The sequence below is a fragment of the Leucoraja erinacea genome, chromosome 26 (genome assembly GCF_028641065.1).
Source record: "Leucoraja erinacea ecotype New England chromosome 26, Leri_hhj_1, whole genome shotgun sequence".
NCBI lineage: Eukaryota > Metazoa > Chordata > Chondrichthyes > Rajiformes > Rajidae > Leucoraja > Leucoraja erinaceus.
The window spans coordinates 17,871,586-17,894,357 of NC_073402.1; the positions used below are offsets into that span (position 1 = coordinate 17,871,586).

At 42.9% G+C, this 22,772-nt stretch overlaps 2 protein-coding genes and 1 long non-coding RNA gene across 7 annotated transcripts in view; 1 reads left to right on the forward strand and 2 right to left on the reverse strand.

Annotated features, from left to right (window-relative positions):
• LOC129709722 (protein argonaute-3) overlaps positions 1–489 on the reverse strand; it is a 112,453-nt gene extending 111,964 nt beyond the window's left edge. The window contains exon 1 of the mRNA XM_055656255.1: positions 71–489. Coding sequence (XP_055512230.1) covers positions 71–89 — 19 coding nt within the window. The 5' untranslated portion in view covers positions 90–489. The remainder of the gene's footprint in view (positions 1–70) is intronic.
• A 71-nt stretch (positions 490–560) lies between these two features.
• Positions 561–22,770, forward strand: LOC129709726 (uncharacterized). The gene is made up of 3 exons (XR_008725551.1): positions 561–687; positions 19,112–19,304; positions 20,624–22,770. It is a non-coding gene; the product is annotated as an uncharacterized LOC129709726 (long non-coding RNA).
• LOC129709724 (protein argonaute-1) overlaps positions 12,416–22,772 on the reverse strand; it is a 72,472-nt gene continuing 62,115 nt past the window's right edge. For all 5 annotated transcript variants that reach the window (XM_055656257.1, XM_055656261.1, XM_055656256.1 and 2 more), the window contains 4 exons: positions 22,194–22,328; positions 20,789–20,890; positions 19,089–19,288; positions 12,416–17,164 (listed from right to left, as the gene is read on the reverse strand). In XM_055656257.1, coding sequence (XP_055512232.1) covers positions 17,056–17,164; positions 19,089–19,288; positions 20,789–20,890; positions 22,194–22,328 — 546 coding nt within the window. In that variant the 3' untranslated portion in view covers positions 12,416–17,055. The remainder of the gene's footprint in view (positions 17,165–19,088; positions 19,289–20,788; positions 20,891–22,193; positions 22,329–22,772) is intronic.

The window sequence follows — 22,772 nt, forward strand, 5'->3', positions numbered from 1 at the left end:
CCCCGCCGCGCATTTCAGGGCGTTTTCGAGCATCTTCCCCAGTGCTATGTGTCGAGACAGCGCTTCGTACCTGGGGTTCCGATTTCCATTCATGGAGCCCCTTCCTACACGCACTCCTTAGTTTGCTTTGCAGCAACCTCTTGACGGACGGCAGCAGCCGGCGGTCGGTCGGTCGGTCGGTCGGCCGAGCCGGTGACAGGCGAAGCTGGGCTGGGAACAAGTGGCTTGTCTCCGCTGGCGACACCTCCTGAGCGGCGGGGCCTCGGCTCTCCTCTCGCTGCTGACGGCTGGGAAATGCCGATGAGGCCTCTGGCTTACGGGCGGGGACGATGGATGCGGCTGACTCGGCGGCGCTGGCTGCTCCCTTCACTTTCTCCACGTTCCGGCCCCGCTCACCATCTACTTTTCTCTCTCGCTCTCTCCCTCTCTCCGCCGCTTTCGTCTTCTTTTTTAATTCTCACCTACGGCGACTAAGCGGAAGCACCGTCATCCAACCGCCGGATATGACGAGGCCCGGACTGATTCATAAACATTCCGGGCGAGGGGGCGTGACGTCACGACGCTTGCGTAATATTCAGGAATTCGACGTTACGTAGGATGTTATTATAATGAGGTCAGGGCGAGGATCTGACATTGGCGACGAGGACGAAGTGGCGTTTAATGGAGTCGAAGCAGCTGGGATTGCAGGTTTGAATTCATACGAGCCGAGTGGGGAAGCGAGTGTGGTGAATGAATGTACGTTGGGAGGCATGGTTAGAGGAATTAGATGCCTACGCAGACAGACGGAGACTGTTTGGCGATGGGGCAACGCTGGTGCAGCTCACACGGCGGCGAGCATCGTTATTGTACAGTTCTGGAGCTCCAGTTCAGGAGACTTTCAGGACGCTTCCAGAGGCAGAAGGCAAAGTGGATTATGCGATCGATGGCTGTTGATGCGTTGACGAAGCACTTTTGTGGTGCGAACAAATCTACTACATGTCAATGACATGTATTTCGCCAGACGACACAGGGAGGGCTGCAACAATGGAGCTGAGTTGAGGAATAATCAGTGATCAGGTTGTACAAAGTTGTATATCAAATGGCGTGAGACACAATGTTTAAGAAGGAACTGCAGATGCTGGAATATCGAAGGTACACAAAAATGCTGGAGAAACTCAGCGGGTGCAGCAGCATCTATGGAGCGAAGGAAATAGGCAACGTTTCGGGCCTAACCCCTTCTTCAGGCTCAAGCGTGAGACACAAGTTGCTGGAGAAAGGTGACACGCTAACATTCATGGAAACAAACACCGCTTCATTTGAAGATGTGGAAACCCAGTTTCAGACCAGAGATTGGATGGTGGAAGCCACTTTAACAAGATGACCCTCTGACACTCGCAAGGGTCATTCCAAAGCTGAAGATGACTGAATGTTTTAGATGTGGGATTTTTTTGACATTTTGGCAAGGATTCATGTTGTTCTGGCAAGGGTCAAACATGCAGAAAGTGTGGAAGAAAATACCATTTTGCAAGAAAGTGTCGAGCCCCAAGCAAACAAAGAGAGATCAGTTTATGCCATATTGATAAATGTGAATGTAAATGTGACGAAACACAGATGGATGCATGATATGTTATTGCTATCAACAATAAGCACAGAATGTAGTCAGTGATGATTGGAGGTTTGGATCCATTTGACCCAAGTGAGGAAACGAGTGTGGTGAGTGCACGTTGGGAGGCATGGTTAGAGGAATTAGATGCCTACGCAGGCAGCCTGGGACTGTTTGTCGATGGGGCAACGTCAGTGCAGCTCACACGCCGGTGAGCATTGTGATTGTATAGTTCTGGTGCTTCAGTTCAGGACACTTTCAGGACACCTCCAGAGACAGGATTAAAGTGGATTATGCGATGGCGTTTGATGCGTTGAAGCATTATGTGGTGCAAACAAATACTACATTTCAATGTCATGTATTTTGCCAGATGACACGGGGGGGGGGGGGGGGGGGGGGGGGGGGGGGGGGGGGGGGGGGGCAAGCAATGCCCAGTTTGTCACAAGATTGCATCAATTTTCTGAGGACTGCAACTATGGTGCTGAACTGGAGAATCAGAAGCAGCTGGGAATAGAGGTTTGAAACCATCAAAATATAGACCATGATGATGAATGTCCATGTGAATGTAAATATGCCGAAACATGGATGGATGCAGGATATGCTTTTGTATTAAAAAATAAGCACGCAAAGATGCCGGTGATGATTGGATGTGTGGAAATAGACATTATAATAGACTCTGAAAGTGATAGCAATGTTATCGATAGAGCACTGTGGGAAGTCTTAAAACTGAGCAAGATAAAATGCACTTTAAGGATGTGTAAGAAGAAATTGTATCCTTATACATGTCATCGAAAACCACTCCAGACGATGTTTCAAGGTAAATGTCCAAGCTGGTGATAAGCACACTTTGGCTGAATTTGTGATCATCAAGGAGTAATGAGAACCACTCATGAGTAGAGAGATTTCCCAAGCATTCGGTGTGCTACACTTTGGGATAAATGTGAACTCACTGAAGTCGTATGCAGACCTAAAGGGAAGCTCAGGTCAGTATAATTGGAAAATTGCATGATCGTCAGAACAAATTTGAGATAAACCCAGATGTTTAGCTTGTAGCACAACCAATGAGAAGAATCTCATTTGGGTGAAGCGAGAAGGTTGAGGCCAAGATCCAAGAACTAATTGAACAGGATATAATTGAGCATGTTGAAGAATCAATGCCATAGGTCAGTCCAATTATAGCAGTACCAAAACCAAATGGAGAGACAAGACTTTGCGTGGACACGAGACAAACAAATGAGGCAATAATACGAGAGACACGCCATACCTACTGTCGATTAGGTCCTATAAGAGCTATCTTCAAGCAAAGTATTTTCTAAGCTAAACCTAAAGTTGTGTTATCATCAGTTGGACCCAGAGTCAAGGAAAATAACAACTTTTGACACACATTGTGGATTCTACTGATATGAGGTTGTTGTTCGGAATCAATGGATCACCAGAGATTTACCAACATGAAATTCACAACGTAATTGAAGGGGTTCCTGGACAGCAAATGATATCAACATTCACTGTACCACACGAGGAACAGACGCGGACAGACGCTAGCTTGGGCAAAGGCTGCAAGATTTACATTGATTTTGAGATATAAGCCTCACTGGTCCTTATTTATTGCCCCATTTTTGTCGAGTTGTTGGCCATTGACATTTCTCATGAACATCTAAACTTTGTATCAGTTCTATACTACAGACTGCTTAAGTCGTATGAGCCAACAATACCTAGTTATACAACAATCTACACACTACCCAAGTAAATGGAGAATCCTGCACACATCAAAATCTGCGAAGAGAATTACATCCTTATCTTCCTTTCAACAATTTAAACCTTTTAAAATGCCAGGAACAGGCAAATGTTTTATTTGTCATAATAGCAGAATATAAATGCAGTTGACAAGAAATTAGAAAAAAATATATACTGTATTGCCTGAGTGTTAAATTAATACTTGCCAAAATTGTGAATTCAAGTTCATGAATTGTGTCACAGCATTACACATTTATCATAATGTAAATATGTAAATAAAACTAGTCTTCAAGATATTTATAATTCAACCTATTAAAGTTTCTTATTAATTTAAACTACCAAGTAACCAGCCTGGTTAAATCAATTTGAAGAAAAAGTTTGAAGAAGTGTCCCGACCTAAAACATCACCTACCCATTTTCTCCAGAGATACTGCCTGACCCGCTGAGTTACTCCAGCATTTCGCGTCCATCTTTGGATAAATCAGTTATTCGGTTCAATCATCATTGATTCAAACATCGGTCTGAAGAAGGTTCTCGACCCGAAACGATACACATTCCTTCTCTCCAGAGATACTGCCTGTCTCGCTGAATTACTCCAGCATTTTGTGTCTATCTTTGATTAAAATCAGCATCTTTCCTACACATATTCAGTTCAATCCATTTGTATCAGAACTGTTGCATTGTAGCTGGCAGACCCATTGCTTCTGCTTGTTTATGTCCCACTGAATTAATTTCCACATACCTCTACTCCATCCTATCCTCCCCAGATCCAATTACCCTCTACCTATGTCCAAGACACCTCACACACTCTCTGTCTCTTCAATGACTTCCGTTTTCCAGGCTTCCACTCCCTCATCTTTACTATGGATGACCAGTCACTCTACACCTCCATCCCCCACCAGGAAAGTCTTAAAGCCCTCAGTTTCTTCCTCGACTGCAGAACCAGCCAATTTCTGTCTGGACAATAGGTGCAGGATAGGCCATTCGGCCCTTCGTGTCAGCACCGCCATTCAATGTGATCATGGCTGATCATGGCCAATCAGTACCTCGTTCCTGCCTTCTCCCCATATCCCCTGACTCCACTATCTTTAAGAGCCCTACCAAGCTCTCTCTTGAAAGTATCCAGAGAACCGGCAGAGAAGCAGAGTTCCACAGACTCACAACTCTCCGTGTGAAAGTGTTTCCTCATCTCCGTTCTAAATGCCTTTCCCCTTATTCTTAAACTGGCCCTGGTTCTGGACTCCACCAACATTGGGAACATGTTTCCTGCCCCTAGCGTGTTCAAACCCTTAATAATCATATGTTTCAATAAGAAACCCTCTCATCCTTCTAAATTCCAGAGTATACAAGCCCAACCGCTCCATTCTCTCAGCATATCACAGTCCTGCCATCCCGGTAATTAATCTTGTGAACCTACGCTGCACTTCCTCAATAGCAAGAATGTCTTCCACAAATTAGGTGAACAAAACTGCATACAATACTCCAGGTGTGGTCTCACCAGGGCCCTGTACAACTGCAGAAGGACCTCTTTGCTCCTACACTCAACTACTCTTGTTATGAAGGCCAACATGTCATTCGCTTTCTTCACGTCCTGCTGTACCTGCATGCTTACTTTCATTGACTGATGAACAAGGGCCCCCAGATCCCGTTGTACTTCCCCTTTTCCCAACTTGGTACCATTTAAATAATAATCTGCCTTCCTGTTTTTGCTACCAAAGTGGATAACCTCACATTTATCCACATTAATCTGCATTTGCCCACTCACCCAACCTGTCCAAGTCACCCTGAATTCTCATAGCATCCTCCTCACACTCACTGTCTACTAACACTCTCCTCCGCCTAGCAGAGCTGGTTCTTACCCTTGACAACTTCTTCGACTCCTCCAACTTCCTCCAAATCCAAGGCATAGCTATGGGCACTCGCATTGGTCACAGTTTTGCCTGCCTCTTTGTAGGGTTCGTCGAACACAGGTGTACACTGGCCCTATCCCCAAACTCTACCTCCGCTACATTTTCAACTGCATCGGCGCTACCTTCTGCACCCATGCAGAACTCAATGACTTCATCAACTTCACGACTAATTTCCATCCTGCACTCAAATTCACTTGGTCCATCTCTGACATCTCACTACCGTTTCTCGATCTCACTGTCTCCATCACAGGAGACAGACTATTGACTGACATCTATTACAAACCCACTGACTCCCATAACTATCTACACTACACTTCTTGCCACCTTGATTCCTTCTATCCCTTGCTCCCATCTGTGCCCTGGATGAGGATTTCGGAGATGTCCTCATTCTTTAGGGAACGGGGGTTCCCCCCTTCCATTTTAGCTCTCACTAGTGTCTCCTCGATATCCCGCAGCTCCGCTCTTGTTCCCCCTCCCCCTATTCATAACAAGGACAGAATCCCCCTTCTCAACTTCCACCCCATCAGCTGTCACATGCAGCATATAATCCTCCAACATTTTCACCACCTCCAACGGGATCCCACTACTGGCCACATCTTCCCATCTCCACCCCTTTCTGCTTCCGCAGAGACCGTTCCCTCCACAACTCCCTGGTCAACTTGTACTTTCCCACCCAAACCACCCCCTCCCCAGGTACTTTCCCCTGCAACTGCAGGAGATGCAACAGTGGGGTCCCTTTACCCCACCCCCTCGACAAATGTGGGGTCCCTTTACCCCAACGCCTCGACTCCAGCCAAGAATCACAACAGTCTTTTCAGGTGAGGCAGAGGATCACTTGTACCTCGTCCAACCTCATCTACTGTATCCACCGTTCCAGTTGTCAACTCTTGTATATCAGTGAGACCCAAGTGCAGGCTCGGTGATCGTTTCACTGAACACCTCCTCTCAGTCCGCCTTAACTTACCTGATCTCCCTGTTGCTCAGTACTTTACTTCCCCCTCCCATTCCCAATCTGACCTTTCTGTCCTGAGCCTCCTCCATTGTCAGAGTGAGGCCCAGCGCAAATTAGAGGAACAGCACCTCATATTTCACTTGGGTAACTTGCACCCCAACGGTATGAACATTGACTTCTCTGAATTCAAATAGCACTTGTGTTTCCCCTCTCTCCATCCCCTCCTTCCCAGTTCTCCCACCAATCTTACAGTCTCCGACTACATTCTATCTCTGTCCCGCCCACTCCCCCGACAACAGTCTGAAGAAAAGTCTCGACTCGAAACATCACCCATTCCTTCTCTCCAGAGATGCTGCCTGTCCCGCTGAGTTACTCCAGCATTGTGTCTACTCGCACTGTAGCTACACTTGTACGCTTATTTGATGGTGTGCTGATGAAATATCTACTTGCATATTTGCAGAAAGCAGATTTAAGGGTATAGTAAATAAATGTAAACACAATTGCAATTAATAGGGTAATCTTTTTCACACAACATACTGTGGCTGTTTAATGCTTTCCAACACATGCGTTTGAGGTCGCCGTCAAGATTTTATGATCACATTGCAAACTTTAAGAAACTTACTTTAAATTGGTCCAGGAGTTTTCATCACAATAACATCGAGATCCATCAGAATGATTGGGTGAACATTACCTTGAGAAAACTAGGTAATTTGAATGCATTTTGAACTCTTGGGAAGGCTCTTCATTAAAAAAAAATTCCAGGAACAAGTTGCAGAAAAGCTCTAATAAGACCATAGCTCAGACCCTCTAGTCCTGGCAACATCCTCGTAAATCTTCTCTGTACCCTTTCCAGCTTGACAGCATCTTTCATACAACATGGTGCTCAGAACGGAACACAATATTCTGAACACTGAACACATTTGATATATATTGTGCATGGAGCTTGAATGTGTTGCAAGTACAGGAAAGAGATAGAAAACTTAGTGACATTGTGTTAGGATGATAACCTCAAGCTCAATGTCAGCAAGACAAAGCAGCTAGTTGTTGACTTCAGGAAGCATGGTGGAGTACATTCCCCAATCAACATCAATGATACAGGTGTGGAAATGGTTCAGAGATACAAGTTCCATGACGTTATTGCAAACGATCGGTCATGGACCTATCACATCGACATGGTAGCCAAGAAGGCATACCGACGCCACTACTTCCTGAGGAGACCTTTCTCTGATGGGCCGAGCATCGAAAATGTGTCTAGAATTTAACTTTCGTGACTCATGTCTGGTATCTACTTGAAATTTGGCACAGATTTAGATAAAATATAATTGAGAAGGAATTCATAACTTGTCAGTGCCAAAATTTGCACACTAATTAATTAAGCTAATTAGAAAATTAGATCGAAAAAGTAACAGTGCCATCTAGTGTTCGAGAAGGAACTGCAGATGCTGGATTCAATGTTCAATTCTCCCAATTTTGTTAGCCCTTGCTGTCTCCTCCCCTTCCTCAGCCCTCGGGCTGTCTCCTCCCATCCCCCAGCTCTCGGGCTCCTCCTCCTCCTTACTTCCTTCTCCCCGCCACCCCTTATCAGTCTGAAGAAGGGTTTCGGCCCGAAACGTTACCTATTTCCTTTGCTCCATAGATGCTGCTGCACCCGCTGAGTTTCTCCAGAATTTTTTTAGCCATCTAGTGCTCAATGCTCATATTACTGGAGAAACTCAGCGGGTGCGGCAGCATCTATGGAGCGAAGGAAATAGGCGACGTTTCGGGCCGAAACCCTTCTTCAGACTGATGTGGGGTGGGGGGGAGGTGGGAAGAAGAAAGGAAGAGCCAGAGGGCTAAGGGAGAGCTGGGAAGGGGAGGAGACAGCAAGGGCTACTGGAAATTGGAGTAGTCAATGTTCAAGCCGCTGGTGTGCAGACTGCCCAAGCGGAATATGAGGTGCTGCTCCGCCAATTTCCGGTGGTGCTCACTCTGGCCATGGAGGAGACCCAGGACAGAAAGGTCGGATTCGGAATGGGAGCGGGAGTTGAAGTGCTGAGCCACCGGGAGATCAGGTAGGTTAATGCGGACCGAGCGGAGGTGTTCGGCGGAACTATCGCCAAGCCTACGCTTGGTCTCACCGAGGTAGATCAGCTGACATCTAGAGCAGCGGATGCAATAGATGGGGTTGGAGGAGGTGCAGGTGAACCTCTGATGCACCTGGAACGACTGCTTGGGTCCTTGAATGTAGTCGAGTGGGGAGGTAAAGTGACAAGTGTAGCATCTCCCGCGGTTGCAAGGGAAAGTGCCTGGGGAGGGGGTGGTATGGGTGGGAAGGGAAGAATTGACCAGGGAGTTACGTAGCGAGCGGTCTTTGCGGAAAGCAGACGGGGGGGGGAGATGGGAAGATGTGGCGAGTGGTGGGGTCACGTTGGACGTGGCGAAAATGACGGAGGACTATTTGTTGTACGTGACGGCTAGTGGGGTGGAAGGTGAGGACCAGGGGGACCCCTCTTGCAAAGACAGGGTTCCCTACTCCCAATTCCTCTGTATCCAATGCATCTGCTCCCAGAAAAGATGAAGTATGATGGTAAGCTAGCCAAGAATATAAAGGAGGATAGTAAAAGCTTCTTTAGGTATGTGAAGAGAAGAAAAAAAAAGACAAATGTGGGTCCTTTGAAGACAGAATCAGGTGAATTTATCGTGGGGAACAACAGTTCTGTCTACACAAACAATCTCCCAGATGTACTAGGGGACAGAGACCCTAGGGTGATGGAGGAACTGAAGGAAAATTCACATAAGTAAGGAGATGGTGTTGGGTAGACTGATGGGACTGAAGGTTGATAAATTCCCAGGGCCTGATGGTCTGCATCCCAGGATACTCAAGGAGGTGGCTCTAGAAATCGTGGACGCATTGGTGATCATTTTCCAATGTTCTATAGATTCAGGATCAGTTCTTGTGCATTGGAGGGGAGCTGATGCTGTCCCACTTTTCAAGAAAGGACCGAGAGAGAAAACTGGGAATTATAGATCAGTTAGCCTGTCATAGGTGGTGGGGAAGATGCTGGAGGCTACTATAACAGATGAAATAGCGGCACATCTGGATAGCAGCAACAGGATAGGTCCGAGTCAGAATGAATTTACGAAGGGGAAATTATGCTTGGAATTTTTTGAGGATGTAACAAGTAAAATGGACAAGGGAGAGCCAGTGGATGGAGGTAACTTGAACTTTCAGAAAGCCTTTGATAAAGTCCCACACAGGAGATTAGTGGGCAAGGAAGTCCAGAGGCGGCACGCACACCCCCATCCACATTAACGGGACGGAGGTGGAACGTGTTTCTAGCTTCAGGTTCCTGGGAGTCAACATCTCCGATGACCTCTCTTGAACCCACAATACCTCTACTCTGATCAAGAAGGCTCATCAGCGTCTCTTCTTCCTGAGGAGACTGAAGAAGGTCCATCTGTCTCCTCAGATCCTGGTGAACTTCTACCGCTGCACCATCGAGAGCATCCTTACCAACTGCATCACAGTATGGTATGGCAACTGCTCTGTCTCCGACCGGAAGGCATTGCAGAGGGTGGTGAAAATTGCCCAACGCATCACCGGTTCCACGCTCCCCTCCATTGAGTCTGTCCAAAGCAAGCGCTGTCTGCGGAGGGCGCTCAGCATCGCCAAGGACTGCTCTCACCCCAACCATGGACTGTTTACCCTCCTACCATCCGGGAGGCGCTACAGGTCTCTCCGTTGCCGAACCAGCAGGTCGAGGAACAGCTTCTTTCCGGCGGCTGTCACTCTACTCAACAACGTACCTCGGTGACTGCCAATCACCCCCCCCCCCCTCCGGACACTTATTATTTTTTTATTCAAATCGTTTGCTATGTCGCTCTTCAAGGGAGATGCTAAATGCATTTCGTTGTCTCTGTACTGTACACTGACAATGACAATTAAAATTGAATCTGAATTGAATCTGAATCTGAAAATTAGAGCACATAGTATTGGGAGTAGGGTACTGACATGGATAGAAAATTGGTTGGCAGACAGGAAGCAATGAGTAGGGATTAACGGGTCACTTTCAGAATGACAGGCAGTGACTAGCGAGGTGCAGCAAGGCTCTGTGCTGGGACCGCAGCTATTTACAATATACATTAAGGATTTAGATGAAGGAATTAAAAGTAATATTAGAAAATTTGCAGATGACACAAAGCTGGGTGGCAGTGTGAACTGTGAAGAGGATGCTATGAAAATGCAGGGTGACTTGGATAGGTTAGGTGGGTGGGCAGATGCAGTATAATGCAGATAAATGTGAGGTTATCCAATTTGGAGACAAGAACGGGAAGGCAGATTATTATCTGAATGGTATCATGTTAGGAAAAGGGGAAGTACAATGAGACCTGGGTGTCCTAGTACATCAGTCATTGAAAGTAAGCATACAGGTGCAGCTGGCAGTGAAGAAGGCTAATGGCATGTTGGCCTTCATAACGAGAGGAGTTGAGTATAGCAGCAAAGAGGTCCTTCTGCAATTGTACAGGGCCCTGGTGAGTCCACACCTGGAGTATTGTGTGCAGTTTTGGTCTCCTAATTTGAGGAAGGACATTCTTGCTATTGAGGGAATGCTGCGTGGGTTCACAAGGTTAATTCCCGGGATGGTGGGACTGTCATATGGTGAAAGAATGGTGCGACTGGGCTTGTATTCACTGGAATTTAGAAGGATGAGAGGATATCTTATAGAAACATATAACATTATTAAGGGATTGGACGCTACTTGCAGAAAACATGTTCTCGATGTTTGGGGAGTTCAGAACCAGGGGCCACAGTTTAAGAATAAGGGGTCGGCCATTTAGAACTGAGATGAGGAAAAACTTTGTCACACAGAGTTGTGAATTTGTGGAATTCTCTGCTTCAGAAGGCAGTGGAGGCCGATTCACTGGATGCATTCAAAAGAGAGTTAGATAAAGCTCTTAGGGCTAGCGGAATCAAGGGGTATGGGGAGAAGGCAGAAATGGGGTACTGATCCATGATCACATTGAATGGCGGTGCTGGCCCGAAGGGCCGAATGGCCTATACCTGCACCTATTGTCTATGTATCTCTGTAAGATGAGATTTTCCATTCTAGGACAACCGTGGTTTCCTCCCTTCTGGCACAGATGGGTCCCTCACACGCGTCTTCTCTGTGTTCTGTACATCTGCTCTTGCTCGCCTCCCCTCAGACGGAATAAGGATAGATTTCCCCTGGTCCTCTCCTTTCACCCCACCAGTGGGGTGGGAGATTGCAAACTTCACGTGGTCCACCCTGTTTCGACTAATGCAATCAACCCAACGTGCACAAACAATTAGATGAAATAGAACAAGCTGACCTACAACTTTAAGCTGTGCACACCATACGCAAGAATAGACCCCACCAGCCATCCAACACATCATACTCCGCCATTTCCGTCACCTCCAACGCGATCCCACCACTAGTCTTCTCATCTCCACCCTTTTCACCTTCTGCAGAGGCCACACCCTCCACAACTCCTTGGTTCACTCATCCCTGCCCACCCAAACAACACCTTTCATGGGTACTTACCCCTGCAACCACAGAAGATGTACCACCTGTCCCTATACCTCCTCACATGCCTCCATCCAGGGATCCCAACTGCACACAGATTTACATGCATCTCCTTTAACCTCATCTGGCGTTGCCAATGTGGCCTCTTGTACATCGACGAGACCAAGCTTAGACTTGGCGACCGTTGCCAGAGTGATGCCACATGCAAACTGGAGGAGGAGCATCTCATATTCCGTGTGGGTAGCTTACAACACAATGGTTTGAACACCGAATTTTTAGCTAATGTAATGTCCCAGCCCCCCCCCCCCCCCACCGAATTTCTTTCCCCATCCATCCATCACCTATGCCCCACCTGTTTCTCCACCCCACATCCCCCCCCCCCCCCCCGCCACTTTCCTCCCTCTGGTTTCACAATCCACCTCTTTTCAAAGCTGTTTTAACACCTTCTGCTCGTATCTGTTTTAACCATCTGCCTGCTGAGTTACTCCAGCACTTTATGTCCTTTTGTGCATTGATAACAGAATAAATAACAGAAAACGTGTCCCTTCACCTTGCTCCTGTCAGCCAGAAGGTACAGAAGCTTGAAGGCACGCACAACCAGACACAGGAACAGCTTCTTCGCCTCTCTTTTCAGGTTTCAAAATGGGCCTTCCATAAGTTACAGTATTGTTAGATTCACCTCTACCCCATTGAGGACATTGGACTTTATCTATGGAACTGATGCAAATTACGAGAAAACAGTTCTTCAGTGCAATTTCTGAAAACAAAAAGGATTTAAAAAAGTAAATTGTCCCCAAGTTATTATATAATTGCAGTTGTCGTTCAAGCTATTCGTTTCCACTTGGTTGAATTTATGCACCTCAGTTTAACCGTAAATTGATAAAAGGAGGCACCTCCTTTGTGGTGAAATAAAATTACTTTGAAAGTTGCTTCAAATCATTTTATTTTTTTAAAAACACTTGTGCAGCAAGGAAAAGAAACATAGAAAATTATAAATATTGTTAACTTCAGTATATTGGATCAGTGTAAGAAAATAAACTACTCTGCCTCAGTAAATTCTCAAGCATAACATCCAGCATCAAGGCTACACCTTAGCTGAGCATTTTATTTCAATAGGAATTTCCACAGACATGGCTTGGGAATGAATGGGCTCATTCTCCACTTCACAGGAAGTAAAGTTAGATGATTGGATTGATGAGTTATGAGCTTACTGAGGATTGGATCATCTCATACACTGTCAACTGATGCTGCCGAGATGAAAATGTTTCAAGCTACTTTTAACCTGTTTAAAGAAATACCAGATTATCATTCTCTCTCTCTTTGCAGCTTTGAACTTTACCCTTATAGGCACAGACTTTTTATTCCAGTTCCATAATTCCATCTTTTCAGCAATTAGACAATGAAAGGCACCATTACCAATCCCAATTTTGCTGCTTATACCACTGCATTCTTAGCAAGGGTTGGTTGCTCGTGACCTGAAGCAGGTCCCTAATACAAAGATAATTACACACCCACTTGGAATTGACTAACACAACAAGTATCAAAGGAATTTGAGGTGCAGTAATTTGCTGAATACATTTAAGCTATTGGGAAAGCCCATTTTCACATAGACGTTCTTTACCTGCATTAGATAAGAATAAAGATATGTACTTAATCAACCTTCGTAAACCAAGTCCTTTCGGATTGTTAGAATTCCACTATTTAAGGCAGCAGGGAGAATTAAATTCATGTAATTTGAAATTAATTTGTGCTTTTCTTGTTATACATCCCTTATTTGCTGCAAGGAGATATAATGATGCGCTCCCAGGCTTCTGTAAGTACACCAATATATATGTGGGATAAACAATAGTAACCCAGCCTGGTTTAATTTTCCTCTTCCATAGTGTCCAAGCTAAAGTCAGGCAAACTCCAACTGGCAATGCGTTGCAGTAACACCACATTACAACCTTTCTAGGACTTGTGACATTGTTTACAACCATGTGAAAATCTTAATAGTTTACAGATTGTATCTAGGCACATTGAACATACTTGAGTAATGTCAATCATGCTCTCTTTTATGAGGAGTTTGATGACCCCCTCTGTTGTGCTTTTCTTTAAGGTTAAACCATATACCCCATCAAGTGCATCTTATCCATTACTCTACACTGAAATAATTCATAAGAATTTCCCAACTCTATGTGCATTGCATGCCAATTACCTGAGAGATGCCACTAACATAAAGCTCTGTTATGGCCAGCTATAAAAGACAGAAAGGGTTAAATTGAGGCGGTAATTTGCCTCTTACAGACATCAGATTTAATCTTATGTCGATTTCAATTCACTTTGATGCAATCGTTCAAAATTACCCTAAAATCTTTCATAATGGTGTGTCCGTCTATCTCTATAATCTGCCCAGCCCTAGGACTCTACAAGATTCGGACTCAATGACCCTAGAGGACTTGAGGGCTTGAGCTACAGGAAGAGGTTGGACAGGCCAGGACTTCATGCCCTGGAGTGTTGGAGACCGACGGTGATCTTAGAGAGGTGTATAAAATCAGGGGAATAGATAGGGTGAACAGAATATTTTATGCAGTGTACAAAACAAGAACCAGAGGACAAAGGTTGAAGGTGAGAGGGGAAAGAGTTAATAAGAAACTGAAGGGCAACCTTTTCCACATAGATGTGTATATGGAACAAGCTGCTGGAGGTGGTAGTTGATGCTGATACCATAACAACACTTAAAAGTCATTTAATGGTCGGCATGGACAGGTTGGGCTGGAGGGCCTGTTTCTGTGCTGTATGGCTCTAAGATAGCTGCACTCCTTGAATTCTGGGCTTTAGATCATTCACAAATATATTTTCATTTTTTTGTCAAATGCCATTATCTGCAGGGTCCTAAACTACCATCTATCCTCATTCTACAAACACTCCTCAAACCTAACATTTGATTAATCTTATGTTCATCTCCCATAACATCTTTGTATGTGGCTCATTGACATATTTTGTTTGACAATGCTGCTGAAGTGATACTTTGCACTTGGTTGTTCAGATAAAGAATGCAAATGTTCCCATGAAAACAGCTGGCAAAGGAATCATTGAGAAGACTGTGAATCTTCTATTTGTTTTTCTGAAGTTCAGACAGAGGCAGCTGAGGATGACAGGGTAAAGAATGACTTTATCCAGAAAAGGGCACATCAGTTAGGGTCTCAGTTGCTACAAAGCAACCATTGCTGCTGCAAGCAAGTTTGGTTATACTGAGATAGAATGGGATGGGAATCATGACCCTGATATTTAACACTTCCTTCATTCATAAACATGTAGCATGTGGCACAAGATATCAAACATAAGGGAACATATACAGAACTAATTTCTACAAATCGTCTCCTTAAGGATGAAAGTTGAACAGGGTGGGGATGAAATCAATAGGTTTCACAAATAAAATTCAGGGTTGTGAAATGCTCTCTCATGGTTTACACTTGATAATTTTAGCTGTATTACTTTTTTAATGGCAGAAGTATTTACTGTCAATTTGTAGTGCTCTATTAATATGGAACATAGTATTTGTACAGCTTTTAGGCCTAATTTTTAATCTTTATGCTCCTGTGCAAATGGTGAATATAAAATTATATCCCAAAATGAATACCAAATCGTAGAGCAAATATTGTGGGAAAACTTGCTTTTTTGGGTTTACACATACCTCGATGTATATTGAAGTCTGTAAATATAGCATTGGGATATGTGTTGGAACATTTACTCGATCCTTGCAAGAAAAGGAGGAAAAGTTACCTTTACTAAATTTGTACATCTCAATTTATGAAGCAAATGGTAAAGCTGCACAAAATCTATTTAGTGGTTTCACAGGATGATTGGTCCAATAAATTAAAATATAATACCTGTAGAGGAGGGAACTCCTCAAAGAATACAAGTATTTGCACCATCAGGGAACAATATAGAAAGCATTTTTCATACACCTTAATCAGGTGATGCGCATTCAACAGGTTTTTATATTGGCAGGTTACAAAACCAATTCTAAAGTTTACCTTCAGTGAAAATTTCTTAGAGCATAATAATATCCTTCTCGCCAGCAAAAAATGTGTATGTCAATACGAGCAAGATGATTATAAATCCATATAGCAATTACATACTTCAACATTTGTATTGGTTTGCTTTATAGAAAAATGGAATTTCAATCCTTTGAAGTAAATGGCTTAAAAAAGGGATTTAAACTATGCTTCTTATTCATCCATGTGTGCTTTCAATTAATTAGCAGCTTCCAAAGAGAATTACTGTGCGAGTTCAGCTGACGTGCAATTCTTCTGCTGAATAGCTAAAGATCATTCAAAAATTTCTTAAAAAGACTCCAGACTCTGCTTTATTCATTCAACTATCTGCTAAAACTGAATCTATAAATCTACTTGTTTCATTGCTGCCATATTCAACCCCCATGTATAAAAGGGTCTGTGCAGGAGTGGCTCACAATATCAGTAAAAGTGAAGAGCAGCCATTGCAACCTTGTACGTTACTTAATGTGATATTTAAAAAAAAACTTTACAAGTTTCCATTTGTTCTACCTCAGACACTACTTATTAGCGTTTCCATATATTCATAATAACTTTCTAAAGTCCAGACTTTAGAAAGTGACCACATAACATTAAGATCTCTTTCGATTGTGTATATACACAATTTTCTGTACTTGCTTGGATGAAACACGAAAGCACAATAAAAATAATGTCAAAAGAACATAAACAGGTTGAAAATGATTGATTAGTTTGTGCCAAGTTAAGAAAATGTCCATCAGACCTACAAATTCAAATAATTACTAGTCCAGGCACTAAGTTGAATGGTTGTGTAAGAAGGAACTGCAGATGCTGGAAAATCGAAGGTAGACAAAAATGCTGGAGAAACTCAGCGGGTGAGGCAGCATCTATGGAGCGAAGGAAATGGGCAACGTTTCGGGTCGAGACCCTTCTTCAGACTAAGTTGAACAGTTCAGCTTTTGGACCTGTGGAATTTTTTTTAACCCTTGAACAATTCAATTGAAGTAGCTGCTTTCTGAGCATTTGTAATCCTCGTGTCTAAAAACTAAAAGGAGTTTGGCAGTGAACATTTGCACTTTACATTAAGTCATCAATATATTGCATAAATACATGTAAAAAATAAAACATAAATGTGAAATGTGTTTTTTGTCATCAATAATATGCTTGGCCAATCTTTCTCCACCAGTTATTAGTTCTTTGAAAAATGCTCTTGTAAAATACAACTTGATCCCTTCCAACCTCCAAGACACATCCTGTAGAAGGTGCTTATATGTTCTTGCATGGCTGCTTATAGTCCAGAAGGCTGGTAAGTTGAAGTGACTGAATATTCAGAGAGTTAAGCAAAGTACATTGTGCGTAAGGTATCCTGGTGAACTTGTACAGCTTTAGCCAGTGCCTGGGGATCCCGTCCATTACTCTGTCCAGAGATATGACTGCCTTCGCCACTGTAAACAAAATAAGAAAAGTGAACTTAATTCATTTGTCTACTCCAACCACTTCTGCAGAAGATATTAGCAAATATTTTATAACCCAGTTAGTGACCAGCAGCTGTAACTGGCGACGATGAGGGAAGCTTGTGGCCAGAGTAGTTGACTATTTAATGAACTAATGCAGGAAGAGGCGAGTTGTTTTTGAAAGAGCGAAAACAAGTGAGCCATTAGCCATTTCTAATACAGCTAATTTATCAAGTGCCCGCAAGAAAACCTACCTAAAGATGTTTATCATTACATCTTTAGTTTCCCAACCTAGTTTTTCCATTACGACATCCTAGGGTATCTCAGTTGCCCTAGACACAGGTAATAACAACACCATGTCGATCAAACCATTTCTGTCATTTTCCATGAAACAAGCCCCATGTTGGTTCTCCCGATCCAAAGGGAGCAAACTGAAGAAAAATCTAGTGTGCAATTAATTAGCAGCTCTATCAAATAAAAATTACTATATTCTAGTTAGTGAATAGGGTGGGGGGCGGAGAGAAGGGAAGCGATAAATTTCAGTTTATTTTCTTCACCGGGTGCTCCTTTTAACCCAATTATTCCTCCAAATTGAAATTATTCCCCAATATCCCTCCAAATTCACTTTGACTATGAGAAGTTCATGGGACTTCCTCAACACCATACCGGCCTTACCCAAAGCAATTACATATCTCAGCCAGTTTCCGTCCTTGGCCAGGTCCTTAACCGCCACATTTGAGATCTACTTTTGTTTTCATTAAATTACTGAGTAACCGTATTTCCGTCCTGTATGTCAGTTGCCCACGTTAATGGTTACATCTTTGGGGCACCGTAACAAAACTTTTCACAATTACCATTGCAATCACCTGGAAAAAATCCCCTTAACCCGTCTGTGCTTACAAACCCCTCATTCAACTTCAATGTCCCTGCTTTTCCAAGATTCCAGAAGGTATTCTGGCACTTCCCACCAATCTCTTTCTCCACTAGGTCGAAAAATGTTTCAGTGCCCCTTCCTACATAATTTGTCAATTTCAGTACCTTTGTCACCAACTTCCATCAAACCCTGAAATTTATCTGGAGTACTTTTGATACTTCTCTTCCTTTTCAGGATCTCTGTCTCAATTTTAGGTACAGACTTGCCACTGACATCTTCTATAAATCCACCTGGATCAGGGACCTAATCCACCCTTCCAAGTGAGGCAGAGATTCACCTGCAATTCCTCCATCCTGGTCAATTGCATTCAGTGTTCTTCATGTGACCTCTTCTGCATTAGTGAAACCAAGTGCAGCCTTGGTGATCATTTCATCGGGCACCCACACTCTGTCCATTGTATTCTTTGCTCATTTCGTAAACAAAATGTCAGGTTGGGTGATGTTGTAGAATGCCTCTTTACAGTTTGTAAGCATGACCAAAACCTTCCAGTCACCTGTTCTCTAATTGTTCACTACAGATCTACTGGCTTTCCTCTTTTGCCTTCTACTGTCATGCTTTCTCGCAATTAATCTCTCCTTTTACCAACACAGCACAGGCATTCACTATGTTTCCTTGTTACTTATTATCCTGTTGCTGTACCTCTATCACCATTTGCCATATCCTTAATTTTTCCATGTAATCGTTAATATTGACCCCAAAATAGTAACTCTTTCTATCTGTAGATGTTGCCTGATCTGCTACGCATTTTTAGCATTTGTTTTAACTTATGGGGAGAAGGCAGGAGAATGGGGTTAGGAGAGAGAAATAGATCAGCCATGATTGAATGGCGGATTAGACTTAATCGACCAAATGGCCTAATTCTGCTCCTATCATGTCAAAAAAAGGCAACATTGTAGGAAAAGGTGTTATTGAGCCTTTGTGTTATGCAAAATATCTATCAATCAGTAAATTAACAGCAATTATTCAGACCATTTATCTTACCTATCGTGTTCTTTGTCCACTAGGTGGTACCTTGCCCGGAATGCGACCAATCTAGCGTAATAAGCTGGTGCTGGAATGGAGACTGAGCGTGTGCAGCGCACATAAGTGTGGCACAACTGATACGTCAGGATCTGTAGCTCATCTGCTGTGAATCGATTGTCATCCCATAATACATAATAATGTGAAGGTCTGCTGGTGCCCTGCAAGTGTAAAAAGGTGAAACTATGACATTTACTCAGCCACGAACAAGCATTCGCAAGTCTTTAACCTACACAGCCATTGATATCAATCTTAACTCCAAAGTACATTGCATTTATTTGTTTTGCAGTATTTTAAAAAAACATACAAACTCATTGCCACAATCTGGAAAGGTTTTACTTGCCTGCTGTCATCTCTTCCTGCAAAGTAAATTTAAGTTAGCAACATGAGGCACAGTGATAGAGTTGCTGCCTTAAAGCGCCAGAGATCTTGCACCCCTCTTCATCCTCCTGTAACTTCAGTCCATTTTGGGTGTCTTGGTTTAATTAAGCAAAAGCAGCCTTTAATGTAGCATGCAACCATGGGAAGACCCAACTTGGTATAAAGGAGAAATGAGAAGAGGCAAAACCGTGAAACGTATGTGGAACAAAGAGATGTTGATTTTTATTGCTTTGTGATATTGCAAGAGAGAAATAACAAGAGGACTACTGTACTTAGGATAAAACATAGGTTCCAAGAAATATAAGTTCCCAGAAAATCAATGTTCTTTGCAATGACTGTCAATACAGCAGTAGCCCAGTGGAGGCCCAACTTTTCTCCTGTCTGCAAAACCCTTATAATACCAGTGCAGAAGAATATAGATATATCTAGAGCTTACCACCTGAATGCCAATTTACATCACCCCTCCTGCTGCTGCATAGTAGCATTACAAAACAGAAAATATGTAACCTTACATCCTCAATGTCAACAAATTCAAAAACTTCAAAACTATATTTTTTACTTCTCTTTCCCACTCTTTCCTTTATCCATGATTTTCAAACCTTTAAGGAGTCCATCTCAACATAATTATTATTCCAGTATGCTATATATATCTTTAAGCATGATATAGTTCTCTAAAGCCGGATACTGTCCATCATAAATGTCTTAATAATCGGATTGCACAATGCTTCCACCATGCCATGAGCTTCTTTCTTGGTAATTGATATCAACACTGTAGATGTCCTCTGTAGGTGTCTTGTAAATGATATCATGACAGGGAGGGGGGAGGCAATAAGTGAAAAGCAAGTACACCCATGGAAGAAACTTTGACAAATAATTTTTGAGCAGATTGTTCAAAGTGGATGGACACATGCATTTTCGTCCAAAAGTTAGAATGATAAAACCTGTCCTGTGAACTGGCCCCCTTGTTGACTTGTTTCCTTTATGTTTCACTTTGTTGATTTACCTTTTTTCAAATGTCCATATATATCTCATATACTGAGGTTGCTTGTGATTGGTTTTGTAAGTAATGCATCATCAGTAAACCTGTAACTAACCTCAGACATCATTGCTATTAGTTTCCCAGGACCTGAACAGTTGCATTGAAGGAGCGAACAAAAGTCAAGCTGGTAGTTTAACATGCTTTGCACGCTAAAGTAATTCTCAACACTGCCATGGCAAGTCATGTGTATACATTGTCTGTAATTCTGTAATGGTTACAAGTACTAAGAAATTGAACTAACCTGAATCCCAGCATGACTGCACAAGTAGAAATCAAACTCAAATGGGTGGGTGATATTAGTATCAACTGTTGTTCCTGCTGGTATGTTCCCACTTTTACCAATCTATAAAATTAAAAGTTCAGTATTTAATAAACAGCTAGGAAATATTTTGGCATATTTAAACATATTTAAACATAAAGGCTTATACCATATATTAATTTGATGTATCTTCAGGTTTGTGCACATTCAAACTACACTCCAAGTTCATTTGACATTAGTACCCTTGAAACAATGACAACACACTGTATAACCACACCATTGTCACCAGTGTTGCAACAATTCAGTGAATATTGAGTTTGAAATATATTCTCAACAAAAGAATGGATACAGCACTTATAGCCCACCATGCAGCATGATTAGATTAGTTATCTAATTTATACCAATTAGCAACAATTGATCAGAAGAAAATATATCAGTACGGGTTATATAGAGGATGATTTTGGTAATACCTCGAATAGTAGAAACAAGCTTCAGAGTATTTTTTTGCATCCAAATGACTAGCATAATCAAGAGGACCAAGCAGCGGTCGAGGAAGGGGTCGGCAGTCGAAGTTGACAATGGGCGCCGGTGTTCGAGGAGGACATGGACGGGCCGGCGGAGGTTGCCGGTGGTCGGACGGGACCATGTGGGCTTTCAATCGAACAATTTATCTCCTATACTTTGACTCATCATTACCTATAATGACTCGTCAAACACCAGTAGAGTCATTGGCAAATTTAAAGATGGAGCTGGAACTGTGTCTGGCTACACAGTCATGGGTATCAAGTGAGTAGTGCAGGGTACTGCTTCTTGAGGTGCCCTTGTGATGGTGGTTATTGAGGAGGAAGTGCTGTTGCCAAGTTGTACTGATCGTGCTCTGTGATACAGAAGTCAAGGATCCAGTTGTAAAGAGATGTAGAGAGGTCCAGTTCTCTCTGAGCTTAGTAACAAGTTTGGAGGGGATGATAATGTCGAATGCTGAACGGTCGTCAGTGAACAACAGCCTGACATGTGTTTTTATTGTCTAAGTGGTCCAGTGCAGAGTGGAAAGCCAGCGAGTTTGCATCCCCCATTGATCTATTATGGCAGTAGGCAAATTGTAGTGGATCCAAGATCTTGCTAGGGTAGGAGTTGATATGTGCCATAACCAACCTCTCAAATCACTTAATCACCACAGGCATTAGTGCCACCAGTCGGTCATTGAGGCATGTTACCTTACTCTTTTTACCGTTTTTATCTAATATACATTTTTCATTAATTGATCTTACACATGATGAAAAGTTACATTAGAGAGGTGCTACAAGGACCATAGCACCTTTGGGATATACTAAGCAACCTGCGCCTTCGAAAAGGACGGAAAAGGAGAAAGTTATTTCATTGTACTTACCCTTTCGCTTTTATCTGCACAGAAGAGTCGTGTATGATGACGTTTCTGGACAACTATATAGGTAATTCCAGGTTGATAATCTTTTTCCAGTTTGATACATGCATCACGAATAGCCAGAAGCTCATAATGTAAAATCTGAAAAAGGAAGTTTCAGTCAAGTTGTTAATTCAAATAAAAGTTGTAAACATTTTTGATGAGGAGCATAGATGCAGCTGTTTATAAAATGTATTTTTAAGCCAAAGGAATAAAGAATTCCAGATCAGGAGAAATATACGACATCAGTGAGATGATTTTTTTTAACCAATTATATTGCCGGAGCTATTTTGGAAAAGATGTGAAATCCCTATTAAAACTTTCACCGCAGAGTTTATGTGGAGGGACCAACTACTTTTCATTATCCAAATCATACTAAGTACACAATGCACTTTCCAAGTTACCTCATTTGAACTATAGCTCCTAGCAACTGATTACAATATAGCATTGATAAACTCTGTCCATGAGGCAGACTATCCTTCCTCCCACTGGGAGGAAGCTGTGCTGAACAGAATAAAGGAGAACAGTTAGTACAAATATTAAATC